General features: G+C 43.9%; 2 protein-coding genes across 2 annotated transcripts in view; one reads left to right on the forward strand and one right to left on the reverse strand.

Moving 5' to 3' along the window:
- The window catches only part of LOC105463681 (carbohydrate sulfotransferase 7), a 191454-nt gene that overhangs the window by 132390 nt on the left and 44542 nt on the right, over positions 1-14522 (reverse strand). The gene's annotated exons all lie outside the window — the stretch shown is intronic.
- LOC105463697 (solute carrier family 9 member A7) overlaps positions 1-14522 on the forward strand; it is a 150461-nt gene that overhangs the window by 117708 nt on the left and 18231 nt on the right. Inside the window, exons 13-14 of the mRNA XM_011710919.3 lie at positions 843-902; positions 4802-4865. Coding sequence (XP_011709221.1) covers positions 843-902; positions 4802-4865 — 124 coding nt within the window. The remainder of the gene's footprint in view (positions 1-842; positions 903-4801; positions 4866-14522) is intronic.

Below are 14522 nucleotides of genomic sequence, written 5' to 3' on the forward strand. Positions count from 1 at the left end.
CACAACAAGAGGAAGGGGTCAAAACCTCAGCTTCTTGGTGGCTGGGGTTGCTACTAGTATCTTGTGGGTGAAAGCTGGAGACTCTGTTAAACATCTTGCAGTGCACCGTACGGGTCACCACAACAGAGAATTATCTGACCTGAAATGTCAATGCTGCTGAGTTTACGAAACCCTGCTCCAACATGATAGTAAGATTCAGATGCACTCTGAGTAACCCAGAAATTATTAAGGAAGGTGAAGGTGGACCATGTCAACTCAAAAGGCTACAAGCTAAAGAGAATAGCAGAAGCGAGGTTCCCGACTTTCAGGTTGATCCTGTGTACAACATGGTGTGCTTATCTGAAAAAAAAGACCATCTTTGTCTTCTTAAGTATTGTTGCTATTTTTCAATAATATCATGCTTTTTGTCTTTCTGTTAAATATGTGTAAAAATATATGTAAACACTTTAAATATGTGTAACATTTAAGCAGCAATTTCTTTTTTTCTATTTTTGGTATCTTGCTTTATAAACAGATGAATTTCCGAAAAAAAATATGTAAATTTGTTTTCTATGAGGTATATTTCATCCTCTGATTTTATTACATTATATTTTGAGAGGCTCATCCTCATTCCTGATCAATCCTCATTTGATCTGGCTCCTGATATTGCTGCTTTAAATTTAAATTTAGTGGCCTCTCAGCCTCTCTGGGTTTTAGAGGATGGGGACAGTTTAAGAGAGGATATGGATTTATATTGAAAGTGAGAAATATTCTCTTATGGACATGGTCCAGATCATTTGCCCAGAGCTCCTGGATCTCCTGTTGTCCCTGTCACACTCACATTCCCTTCTTCTGCTGCCCAGAGTTGGCGTTGAGGAGCCCTCCGAAGAGGACCAGAATGAACACCACTGGCAGTACTTCAGGTGACACAAGGGCATCCTCAGAAAAAATTAACCAGGCCTGGCTTTTCTCCTCTTTCTAACCTCAGATATTTCTCTTTACACTGTTTTTCTCTTCCTTCCTGCGTGTGCCAACCCCCACCCCTTTTAGTAAAGGTGCAAAAGGTTGAGTCAATTCTAATCATTTTTTCCACCCCTCCTCTGGGTTGATTGATGTGTCAGTGTTCTTGGGATTCTGTTTGCTTTCCCCACATTTAGGCAGTGTATTGCCAACACAAAGCCTGAGTTGTCAAGTGTTTCCTTTTTGTACAACTGAGCTTAGTGTTAAGAGCAGCTCATTTTCAGAGCCACACTTTCCCCACAAAATCCTGCTTATGATCTAGTAAATAAGGCTCTTAATTCATAAAGAGAACTAGAATTTTCATATTTCAACCATGACTGGGGTAAGGCTTACACCATCTTAATTAAATATCACTGCTGTTTTAGTTTTTCAGAATACATATTTGTGTACTTGTGCCTTGTCGTGGTGAACCAGAAGGTATGAATAATGTTTAATCAAAAAGATAAAGAGTCCTCTAATGCAGTTTGTTTCTTAGTATCCTTCCAAGTTTATGATATAACTATGCTTAAGGGTGGTGGTGTCTGGGCAAGCAAAGTACAAACTTTAATGTTTCTTCTTTCCTTTCTGTTTCTCTAATTGGCATGTTTTCTTCCTGATCTGATTCTCGGTGCTGATAGATAAATCAAATGCAAAATAGGCTTCAGCTCTGTTCTCAGCACTGTAAGAATATTTCACTTCCTTGAGGGCAGTGGTGAAAGCAGTGGGACATGGGTCTTGGGATATCACCAGGCCCCATATGTGCACTGTAATGACTCACATGAAATTACTTAAGTATTTAAGCTCACTGAAGTCAGACTTTTTTCTACACACACACGTTCATTTGTAGAGACTGACTTTGATACCAGCTAAATTGCAGAGGAAACCCTTTCCTTTGAAGCATGCCTTCAAGAAGGAAAGTCCTTCAGGCAAAGTGTAAGTTATTAGACTTGGGACATGAGCAAATTCAGGTTATGATATGGTGGTCAAGTTATATGAAGATGTGTGTCTCATATTCCTCAAATTATTCAAAACCTTGACCATTCAGGGATTTTTTTTTTTAGAAAAAAATTATTAATTAAAATAGAATACTTCTAAACTTTCCAAGATTTTATGGCGTTTTATCTGTTAATCAGAATGGACAAATTATACCAGTAGAGAAATTATCAATTTTGGGTATTTATTCATTCCAGAATGAGCACATCAGTTTGCTTGCTTTATTTTTTCATTTAGTGTGGGATGTCCACATTTGTCTACTTCCTAATGAAAATAAAGATAATTCTGCCCATTCTGGAAAAAAAGGTTGTCATTTGTGTTCTTATGAACTTAGCCCTGATATATCAGGGGAATGCTAAAATAAGATCTAATAAAACAGCATAAAAAAGTTCCGGTGTCCTGGATCAAAAGCATTATACCAGATCAGGAAAGAGATACATAAAGTGGACAGTGACCTGACACTAGGAATTTCAGAAAGTTGGGGGACCCTAAAGTCTTCTGAGGCTTTAAACCTGCAATTAAAATCCTGTGCCTGGGCCAGGCGTGGTGGCTCACGCCTGTAATCCCAGCACTTCGGGAGGCCAAGGTGGGCAGATCACCTGAAGTCAGGAGTTCGAGACCAGCCTGGCCAACATGGTGAAACACCGTCTCTACTGAAAATACAAAAATTAGCCAGGCGTGGTGGCGTATGCCTATAGTCCCAGCTGCTCGGGAGGCTGAGGCAGGAGAATGGCTTGAATCCAGGAGACAGAGGTTGCAGTGAGCCAAGATCGCACCACTGCACTCTAGCCTGGGTGACAGAGCGAGACTCCGTCTCAAAAAAATTCTCAAAAACAAAAAAAAGAATCCTGTGCCTGTTCTTTCTTGCTGCCCGGTTCCACACCAAAACACCCTGGCCCATTCGTTTACCTCCTCTTCCCAGAGACCGGTTTGGTTCTGGGCTCTGCCCCAAGGGTGGGGCTTTTTGTAGGAAGCCACAAGGTCCCGTGTCATCCTTGGGGATTGGTCCAAGAGGCCTCAACCCTGCCAGAAAAGTAATTACTAAATCGCCCTGAAGTAAACAGCCTTGAAAAGGCGAAAAAAGTGCAGAATATTATTTGTGTCTCACGGCCCCGATCTGTTTTGTTTTGTTTTTTTTTAGCAGTAGCAAGCTGAGAAGCAGCTCTTTGTTTCCTTTCTTAGAAATCTCCTGTTCTGCACTTATATCAGTAGCAAGGCCTTCCAAGAGACTCCAAGGGCCTTCCCACACTCCTCTGTCTGTGGCAGGGCCCAGAAGGTCCTTTTAGGTTTTCTGCTGTCAGGAGTTTGGGCTGCATTTCAGACTTGGTTGATACCAAGTGGCTGCAGTGAAGATTGGAAATTCCATGGCAGATGTAGGATTTTCCTGGCATCTTTTTTCTCTGCCCCATTGCCGAGTGTTATCCATGTCATCCATGGCACAGTTTCCTGCCTCAGAATGAGGAAGGTGCAAGGATAAAAAAAAAAAATTACCAGATGCATAGAGTGCCAGTTAGTATGTTACTAAGCCAAGACAACTGCCCTGGTGCTTTTATAGTTTTTGTTATAAATCAAGTCTTGCCATTTTGCTTTTTGTTTCTATCTTTAGTTGTTGCTCTCAAATGTGTGAGTTCTCAAGGCTATCTTGATGCAAGAGGGTATAGGGGCACCAGGATTGAAAGCAGGTCAGGACTCTAGTTAATGATATTGTTAAAGAAAATGTTATTCTGATGTATATTAAAACAGTAAGGCAGATGTTGTTCAGGACCATCACGATTGGTATAGGGACCACTGTGATGGGGTTTTGCAGCAGGAGAGAGGAACAGGGGCCAGTGGATGGAGAAGTACTGAGAGGAAACATCAGGGGCAAGGGGGATTCTGGCTAAACTGACCCAACAGGATTCTTGCTGAAGACAGGCGAAGGGGATTAGACATCACCTGGGGGATTGTGGGGAAATGGAGAACCCAATCAGATGTTGGGGATAGGCCATTCAGATGTTGGGCTCTGGCCAAACCAACTTAGACAATCAGACATCACCTGAGGGATTGTGGGGGGATGAAGAACCCAATCAGATGTTGGGTTCTGGCCAAACCAACTTAGCAAGCCTCTTGCTAAAATTGGGTTATGCTGAGATGGACATGGAAGCCCAAAAGTCAGTGCCTAGTTGGGAAGTGAATTCCTAGGAGCCTGACGAAAGTTTGGTCAAGGAGGGACACTTTGTCAATAATGCATGTGAAGTATTTAGGGGAAGTATTCTGATATCTGCAACTTTATCTGAATGCATCCAAAGAAAAAGTAAGATGGGTGATAGAGAAATGGATAGATAGGTAATAAGGAATATACAATAAAATGTTGATGATAGAATCTAGTGATGGTGGGTATATAGGGGTTCACGCTAAAGCCTTTCAACATCTCCCTGTATATTTGAAAAAGTTGATAACAAAATGTTAGGGAATTAAAGCAGACCAGGGCAGAAGTGAGGAAGCAGCACAGAGGAAGGGCCTAGTGCAGTGAGACCCACATTTTGATAACTGGGACCACCTGGTGCAGAAAAGCAAGTGGACAGTTGCCAGCATGTGTTGTGTTCCGGAGGCCTTGCTTAGAGTGGAAGCACATGGGATTCATTGCCCCTCTGACTCTCTGGGATCTGAAGTGGTATGCGACCTCTTTCTCATGACTTCTGCATGCTAGCCTTCCTCACCTTTTAGCTAACCACTCCTTATGCTTCGGGAAGATGGTCAGCCTCCGGGTTACTTACAGCCTGCATGGCTACCATGGGCCGAGATAATACTCTCTGTTTTTCTCTTTGTCTTTCTCCCTGGTGACTTTCAGAGTTGGTGTTGACCCCGATCAAGACCCACCACCCAACAATGACAGCTTTCAAGTCTTACAAGGGGTAAGTCACAAGAGATGCTTCTTCCCGGGGAAGACATTGGAGCATTCGCCACATGCCAGGCACTTTACCTAGATTCCCTCATTGTGATCCTGACAACAGCCTTATGAAGTATGTACTGCTCTCCCCATTTTGCAGATTAAAAGCTGAAGTTTGGGAGTTTGAGTCATCTCAGAGTAAGTGATGGAGCCAGGATTTGTCCCCAGGGTATGTGTTCTTAATCAACGTTATGAAAGGTGTGAGCTCTCCAGAAAGAGTCCTGACTCCTCACTTTTCAATAGTGGATATTGGTTCTACAACTGGTTCTGAGTCTATCAGTGGTGCCCAGGAGAAAGAGAGCAATACAATTTGACTCTCCAGCCCAGGGATCTGAGGAAGAAAGGAGAGACATCAGGTGCCTGAAGGCATTCCTGTTCCTCCAGGGCCTGGGATCCTCTAGGTGAGGAATTTGGAAAGGGCATAGTAGGGATGGCTTGCCTTTGCTCCATGAAGTCCAGGGTCTCAGGTGGGAAAACCAGGAGCTTGGGGCTGGAATCATGCAAAGGTTCATTTACTCATATGTCTGGCACCTGGGCTGGAAGGACCCAACCACAAGGACCTCTGACAGGAATGTCTGTGCAGGGCTTTTCCATGTGGCCTGAGCTGCCTGCCAGCATGGTGGCTGCTGGGTAGTTGGATTTCTTATATCATGGCTCAGGGTTCCAAAAGCAAGTGTCCCAGCAAGCAAAGTAGAGGCTATATCACCTTTTCTGAACGAATCTTAGAAGTTCTACAGCATCACTTCCATGGCTTTCTATTGCTTAGAAATGCATTCCTAAGACCAGCCCAGATCCAATGGGAGGGGATAGAGACCATAACCTCTGGATGGGAAAAGTATCAACAAATTTGCAGACAAGATTTGAGGTTGCCGTATCATCCCTGTTGTGCAGCTGTTGGGATGATTTTGTCTCTAGGTTTGGCTCTTTACCCAGGTCAGCATGACCTGGGCAGGCAAGGTGGGGAAAGGAGAGTTATGATAGGGGCAGAAATGTGTTACCAATATATTATTTGACCTTGGGAGTCAATAACTATGTCATTCAGCATTGAATGCCCAGTGCTGAGCACAGTGGCTGGCACATACGGGAACCAGATAGGTGTTTGTTGGGTGGATGAGGGAATGAGAGGTGCAATGTGCAACAGGCAGCTTTACTGACCACATGTGTATGTTGCCCATGAAACCCTATTCTTTTTTTTCCAGTTGGTTTTGAATCTGACTCATCATTGCACTTAATCCTAAATCCAGTCTGCAGCAGACTTCAGATTCCATAGGATCTTCTAAATGATTCCATCTACCAAATCAGATTTAATAAGGCTGGCAAAATGTGGTGCTGTGTGGAGGTCAATGGGGTGCCACTGTAGCCTTTTGTGGTTTCTTTCTCTTTAAAGGTGGCCACAGCCTGATAAGGCATTTATAGCATCGATGTCCGTTCTAGGTCCCTGCTCAAGGGACACAAAGCCATGACCTGGAAAGTTCTGGACACTTTGGGAAGAGTTTTCAATAAGCTTCATTGGAGATTTGGCGCCCACTTTAATGAGCTCCAGAAGACCTTTGAGATGATCTTAGACTTGGCCATTATGTCAGTTGGGAACATGTGGTCTCAATGAGAAGTTCTCTGAAAATTTGCTGTGTGACTCTAGCTTTGATTAAGGACTTTAGAAAACAGGAGTTCAGGAACTGAGCACCTTGAAGCTAATTTAGAGTATAACAGTTTGGGAGATCTTGAAACGCATCCTGAGAAAAACCCAGGGGAAAACATGATGGCCGTCCTTATTTCACCAAAGGGAAGATAAGGGCTCTGGTAGGACATGGCTGCCCTGTTCTAAAGCATCCTCCACAGAACTGTGGCCAGTTTACATTAATTTTGTAAGAAAAAAAGGCCAATAGCAGCTGGATCGTAAGATTTGGAGAGGTTTCATCTTGCTCCGGACCATTCAAAACATCCCCACCCGCTTTGCTGTTTCCCATTGCTCCTACCTCTGCATTCAAGCATCTGTAACAGGAAACAAGTGAAAGGATTTGGCTGGTCATGTAGTAGAACTTACTATGTATCACATAAGCCCCGCACATTGGGAACACTGGGCTTGTAATTAGATTCAGTAACAAGCTTACTGTCACTTTTCTGTGGAAATGTTTGAATGAGAAAGCAGCAGGTCCAAAGTGCTGAGGGTTCTTGTATTTAGTCCATGCAGTGACAGCTAAAATAGCCCCCGCCCCTAGGTGGAGTGAGTCTCAGGAACCTCCCTGGATGGGCCTGGATGGATGAACTCAGTGTTCCTGTCAGCTCCCAGAGGGCCCCTTGGGCTGAGAGCACTGCACATGTGGTGTTGTCAACGAGCTGGCAGCCACTCATGCTGCACTCCTAATGGCACCCTGTTTGCCACAGCCCTAGCCAGAAGCTGTGTCACAGCTTCCCCAGACCTCCTTCCTTCCAAACCTCACACATGGTCATGCAGAGGGCCCCTCAAAGTCAGTTCCACTGACCTTTTGAAAGGTTTTCAAGATTGTTGTCATATGGGGAAAAACATGCAAACTTCAGGCTTGGTTCTCCAGGACACCCTCTTAGAAATGACTCACGCCCTTGTGCAGAGAGGACCTTATTTCTCCAGTTCCTCCTGGTCTGACCTCCTCATTCTAGTGAGCCACTAACAGCAGGGTTCGGTGCACTCTGTGGTCATGAGAAACAGGAAAACAGAAATAAATGGGCTTCTCATTTTTGGGTGAAACCCTGGGTTCTTGCAGTTTCCCCTGAAATAGATCCAGGTCACATGCTCAGTGTTGTCATGAAACTGAACTCAGAGGTAGGGAAAGTCCAGATGTTTGTTCTCTACCAGAGAAAAAAAGGGCAGTTCTCTTTACCTCATTTTCTAAATAATCGTCCTAAAAACAACAAACAAAAAAGTGACATTTGACGGGAAGGCATGTCTTATAATGAGCACAATTCTCCTCGCTGGTCTTGAAGCCCAAGGCTATAAACGGAGTCATGGCTAGGGAGCTACAGAATATTAGCTCATGTGGGAAAAGGAAGGGAGCTGTTGGCTAGAACTTTGCTTCATGTGGGGAAAGCATAAAAATATTGTGGGCAGACTTCAGCTTTGTGTCCCTGGCAAGTTTGACTCATTAGAACAAAACAAGACCAAAAAAACTCAGTTGCTTTGTTTCTCTGGAGGTCTTGGTGACTTTGCAACCAAAACAAAAACAACCCCAGCTGGAGGCAAGCTGCCCAGCCCTGGGGGTGGCCTCCCACCCCATTAAACAGGAGGACTTTTCACGCCAGACCAGACAGCTGAGATTTCTGTTGGCGGCACATGCAGACACATCATTCACTTCCTTCCCTGAGTTTACAGAAGAGCACTCATTGATGAGGCCACTTTGGAGCAGCTGAGAGTGTGAATCTGAATTTATCCCAGTTTTACCATATCAACAGGACAAGGTCACAAGCCAGATATTAATGGAGTGTGGAGGAAGGGAAACCACCAGTGCCTGTGTATATGTACACATATGTGTGTGTGTCTGTGTGTATGTAGTGAAAACTGTAGAAAATCAGCAGTTTATAGTTGCGTTCATATATGACTTTCTGAGCAAGTTAGAATCATTTGTTTCTGGGTTCTCCTCGTTTTTTTGTTTTTGTTTTTGTTTTTGTTTCTCCAGGCTGAAATCTGACACCTGTAAATCTGTCACCTAAACCTTTAACTTCAAACAGTTGCAGAGGTGCCTTTCCTCCAATTGCTACTCTGTGACCGCCCCCATCTCCATTTTTTTTTGTGCTTCCAAATGCCTCCCTTGGCCCCTGATTTCCCTTTCTGCTCTTCCTTTTCTGTTTTCTAAAAACTCAGAGTCAAGATCAGTTTATTCATTTATTTGACAAATAGTTATTGAGCACCTGTTCTGTTTCAGACATACTTTCAGGTTCTGGGAAAATATCTGCAACAAGATAGATGAATCTGCATCCTGAAGGGCTTGATGACAAGGTGATAAAGGGCGAGGGTGGAGAGTGGCAGAAGCAAGATAGTGGAGACACTCAGGCCTCACCAGCCCCACTGAAGCAGAATCTGCATTTTTAACAGTGTCTCCAGGGAATGTGTACATTTTACCATTAGAAAAGCCCCGATATAGGCAATGCATAGCTCTGGAGAGTTTTAAGCAGGGAAGAAAACTATCTGTGTATCATGGTCAGAGACTTGACTCCGGTTTTTTTTCGTTTTGTTTTGAGACAGGGTTTCCCTCTGATGCCAAGGCTGGAGTGCAGTGGTGCAATCACAGCTCACTGCAGCCTTGACCTCTTGGGCCCAAGGGATCCTCCTCCCTCAGCCTCCTGAGTAGCTAGGACCACAGGAGTGTGCCACTTCACCAATTTAATTTATAAAATATTTTTGTAGACACAGGATCTTGCTTTGTTGTGCAGGCTGGTCTCAAACTCCTGGGCCAAGTGATCTTAACCCTCCCAAAATGCAGGGATTACAGGCATGAGCCCACTGTACCTGACTGATTCCGTTTCTAAACCCTCTTATTACCCTCTGCTGAGAAATATTGGTCCCATTATCCCAATGATATAACAAAGGCCCTGTATTAGTCCATTCCCACACTTCTATAAAGAACTACCTGAGACTGGGTAATTTATGAAGAAAAGGTTTAATTGACTCATAGTTCTGCAAGCTGTACAGGAAGCATAGCTAGGAGGCCTCAGGAAACTTACAATCATAGCGAAGGCAAAGGGGAAACAAACACGTCTTACCATAGCGGAGCAGGAGAGAGAGAGAACAAGGGGGAAGTGCCACACATTTTTAACCAGATCTCGTGAGAACTCACTCACTATCACAAGAGCAGCAAGGGGAAAGTCTGCCCCATGATCCAGCCACCTCTTACCAGGCCCCACCTCTAACACTTAGGATCACAACTTGAGATGAGACTTATGGGGGAGGACACAGAGCCAAAACATATCAGGCTCAGGCTAAGCGTGGTGGCTCATGCCTGTAATCCCAGTACTTCAGGAGGCTGAGGCAGGTGGATCACCTGAGGTCAGGAGTTCAAGACCAGCCTGGCCAACATGGCAAAACACCGTCTCTACTAAAAATATAAAAATTAGCTGGGCATGGTGGCAGGCACCTGTAATCCCAGCTACTTGGGAGGCTGAGGCAGGAGAATTGCTTGAACCCAGGAGGCAGAGGTTGCAGTGAGCTGAGATCATGCCACTGCACTGTAGCCTGGGTGACACAGCGAGACTCCATCTCCAAAAAAGTAAAAAAGCATATCAGGCCCAAATCAAGTGACATCATTTATTTACTCCTCTGCTCTGTATTAGTTGTCTGTGACTCCTGTAACAAATTACCACAAATTTGGTGACTTAAAACAATAGGTTTTTTTTTTTTTTTTTTTTTAAGGGACAGGGTTTTGCCATGTTGGCCAGGCTGGTCTTGAACTCCTTGGCTCAAGTGATCCACCCATCTTGGCCTCCCAAAGTGCTGGGATTATAGGCATAAGCCACCATGCCCAGCCAAAACAATGCAGTTTTGTCATCCTTACAGTTCAGTAGATCAGGTATCTGGTGGGCTCAGCTGGTCTCTCTGCTTCCAGTTTTTCAAGGTATTGGCAAGCCTAAGCTCTGGGGAGAAAAGCCACTTCCAGGCTCATTCAGATTGTCAGGTTGTCACAGAATTCAGTTCTATGTGTTCTTACTGCAAAACCAGCAACAGTGGGGTGAGTTTTTGTCAAGCTCTGAATCTCTCCTGCCCTTTCTTCTACTACATTCCTTCCTCTGACTCTTTTGCCTTCCTTGTCATTTTGTGTGTGTGTGTGTGTGTGGTTTTTTTTTTTTTTTTTTGAGAGAGAGTCTTGCTCTATTGCCCAGGCTGGAGTGCAGTGGTGTGATCTCAGCTCACTGCAACCTCCGCCTCCCAGGTTCAAGCAATTCTTGTGCCTCAGCCTCCTGAGTAGCTGGGATTACAGGTGTACGCCACCACGCCCAGCTAATTTTTACATTTTAAGTAGAGACGAGGTTTCGCCATGATGGCCAGGCTGGTCTTGAACTCCTGACCTTGAGTGATCTGCCCACCTCAGCCTCCCAAAGTTCTGGGATTACAGGCGTAAGTCACCATGCTTGGCCCTCCTTGTCCACTTTTAAGGGCCCACGTGATTGTACTGGGCCTACCGGGATAACCTTAAGTCCATCCACAAAGTCCCTTTTGCCAGGTAGTGTAACAGGCTCCAGGGATTAGGCTGTAGAAAGCTTTGGTGGGGTGGCCATTATTCTGCCTACCATATGCTCCATCCCTGAAAAAAAAAAAAAAAAGTAAGCTGTTCTTATTAGTGTGATGACCTTAACTTTTTAAAACATCTTTTAATATTATGTAAGAATGGAATGAAATGTAACTCTACACAGATATCATTATGTATTCATTCTAGAAAAAGCATTTCAAAAATAGGACTGTTTGCTATTCCCCAGTTCTTTTTTTTTTTTTTTTTTTTTTTTTTTTGAGGCGGAGTCTCGCTCTGTTGCCCAGGCTGGAGTGCAGTGGCGCGATCTCGGCTCACTGCAAGCTCCGCCTCCCGGGTTCCCGCCATTCTCCTGCCTCAGCCTCCCGAGTAGCTGGGACTACAGGCGCCGCCACCACGCCCGGCTAATTTTTTTGTATTTTTAGTGGAGACGGGGTTTCATTGTGTTAGCCAGGATGGTCTCGATCTCCTGACCTCGTGATCCGCCCGTCTCGGCCTCCCAAAGTGCTGGGATTACAGGCTTGAGCCACCGCGCCCGGCCTATTCCCCAGTTCTTTAATCAGCTTTCTTTTTCTTCATTACATTTGTCAGTCAATATGTATTTGTCTGTCTCCCCTACCCCTACCCCCCTCCCCGCAACCCCCGCCACCTTCACCTTCTGGAAAGAGTGCTCCTTGAGGGCCAGGTGCTAAGTTATATTCCTCTTTGTGTTTCCAGCACCCAGCATGGTGCCTGGCACATAGTAGGTGCTTAATGAATGCAGAAGAAATAGACACTCATTGTTACATGCTCAAAAAATGCTAATAAGCAGGGTTGGTGGTATTTTCTTGAAGGGGCTTCTCTATTAATAATGGCAGTAAAAAGATGAAAATTCCTTGTGTAAAAAGCCACACAAGATAGCCAAATGATGTTAATGACTAGGCTTTTTTTTCCCCCCAAACAAATATGTGCTTGAAATTATATATCCAGTCTTTGGAAATGAACTTAATTAGTAATATGAGCTCTAACTACATGCCAGATTCTGGGTTAAATATTTCACAAATATTTAATCAGCACAAAAAGTCACATGGCAAACAATAATGAGTCAATATTTGTTGAGTGCCTGCCACATATCAGGCACCATCCTAAGTCCTTTAAATGAAAAACCTTTTACAGTTCTAAAATAAAACCTTTTTTCTCTACATTCACAACACTTGTAATGCTAAATATATAAGGTCTTTTTCTGTACCAGCCAGTTCTCCAATTCCCAATGAGTACTAACTGGACCTCCTACAGTTTAACTCACTACCTACCTGGAGTTAGCATCAGATCCCATAGGTTAAGGACTCAGTCCCACAAGACTCTCCCCACTTCAGACACCAGTTGCAAGTCCCAGGTCGTGACCTGCACTTCAGACTGACTGGCTATGGGGGGGTTCCCACCCCCTCCTCAGGTTCGATGATTTGCTACAATGACTCACAGAACACAACTTTTACCATTACCAGTTTGTTAGAAAGGATACGATTCAGGAATAGCCTAATGGAAGACATGCATAGGGCAAAGGATGGGGATGGGAGTATGTGGCGCCAACTTGGAAGCCCTCCAAATTGTGTCATTTAGGGTTTTATGGAGGTTTCATTACATAGGCATGGTTGATTAAATCAATAGCCATTGATAATTAACTCAATCCCCAGTCCTCCCCTCCCAGGAGGTTGGGATGGAGCTAAAAGTTCCAATCCTCTAATTACATGGTTGGTTTCTCTGGCAATCAGTGTCCATTCAAGAGTCACCTTATTAGCATAAATTCAGGTGTGCTTGAAAGGAGCTTATTATTAATAAAAAAGATGTTCCTCCCACCCCATCTACTCAGGAAATTCCAAGGGTTTTAGGAGTTTTGTGTCAGACAAAAACCAGATATATATTTCTTGTTCTATCACAACATTCCAGCCTCATAATGCCCCTAGAGGTAGGTAATTATTAATATTTCCAGTTTACAGATGAGGATCCTGAACCACAGAAAGGTTAGGTAACTTGCCCAGAGTCACACAGCAAGGCAATGGCAGCGGCACAGTCAGGACCCAGATAGTCTCTTGAGAGAGCCTGTGATATCCACACCTACACTTCTTGGAGTGCTGTGTCGCTTTTGAAACATTTCTTAGAGAAGCCGTGCTTCTGCACAGGCTTGAAAGATGAATAGAGGTTGGCCAGGTAGGTGTTCTGGGTGGGAGAAGGTGAGAGGAAAAAAGAATGCTCCAGGCTCTAGAAGTTGCCTGAGCTAAAGACATGAGGTGTGAACCCAGGTTTTGAGGAGAGACGAGTTGAGAGAGCAAGTCTGCTTTTTCCGTGGACAGCACAGGAATGGAAAATCCAAGAGTCACCAAGTGCAGCCAGGAAGGAGGCTCCGCCTGTTCCCACAGTGACCCACAGGAAGGGCTCTCAATGGCTTCTCTGTGATGGCAGCCCCAATCATGTCATGAAGCATTCATTTGTTGCTTGTCTTCCGGGTCAGCTATAAAAAATTAGTTCTGTCCCACAGAACTGCCCTGATTTCCCCAAAGCCACCATATGTGGATTTATCTAAGTTCTTTCTGTACCTAATCATGCTTCTGGCACCATCTCTTGGAATAAGAAGTTGTTTAACACCCTTTTCACAAAGTTACGCTTTTGATTTGTCCTGAATTTACCCCTTGTAGCCTCTAAGCATTATCTCTTAGTTTCTTACATTTCAGGATTTGCTGTGGAGTCTGAGGTCACTTTATCTTATTCATGGATTGCAGGCATATCTTTCAGTAGCCTGAGAAGACCTTTTGTTAGTTTGCTGTCAAATAGAAGCCATTCCCTTGCTTTACTCATTTTAATTGTCTCTTTTGGGGCTTATATAAGTCTCTTGTAGCTTTTTTTTTTTTTTAATTTAAGTTCAGGGGTTCTTGTAGCTTTCTTGAGATTAAATGGCAAGAAATTAAGTAGTCCGGTGACAATAAATGCTTTGTGGTTTTGCAGAGGTTAAGATGACCGGGTAGGGTTCATTGTTTTCATCACTGATTAAGGGAAGAAGTAGAAGAAACTGACTCTGGGGGACTCATTTTGTGCCTGATGGTTTATAGTATCCTTCCTGATGATGTTTATCATTGTGCTTTTTCCTTAGTAAAATTCTACAAGCACTTAGAACTGAGAGCTTAGAGCCTATTACTTTATAAAGAACCATTTAATTTTTTCCATTATATGTTTGCCTATCAAAAAAGTCATCTGCTACTTTTCTACTCAGTCATGTCGCATTTGGGAATCTTCCCAGAGTTGTCATTGGGTTAGCAATCAGTCACCCTGCAAATGGAGGCATTTCTGTGCTCTCTCTCTTCCATGATTTATAAAAACGTAAAATCAGATTGGTCTCTGGAGTCTCTCCTTGTTTCTATTTCCTGAATCACAGACGG

This window comes from Macaca nemestrina, chromosome X (genome assembly GCF_043159975.1).
Source record: "Macaca nemestrina isolate mMacNem1 chromosome X, mMacNem.hap1, whole genome shotgun sequence".
Lineage (NCBI taxonomy): Eukaryota > Metazoa > Chordata > Mammalia > Primates > Cercopithecidae > Macaca > Macaca nemestrina.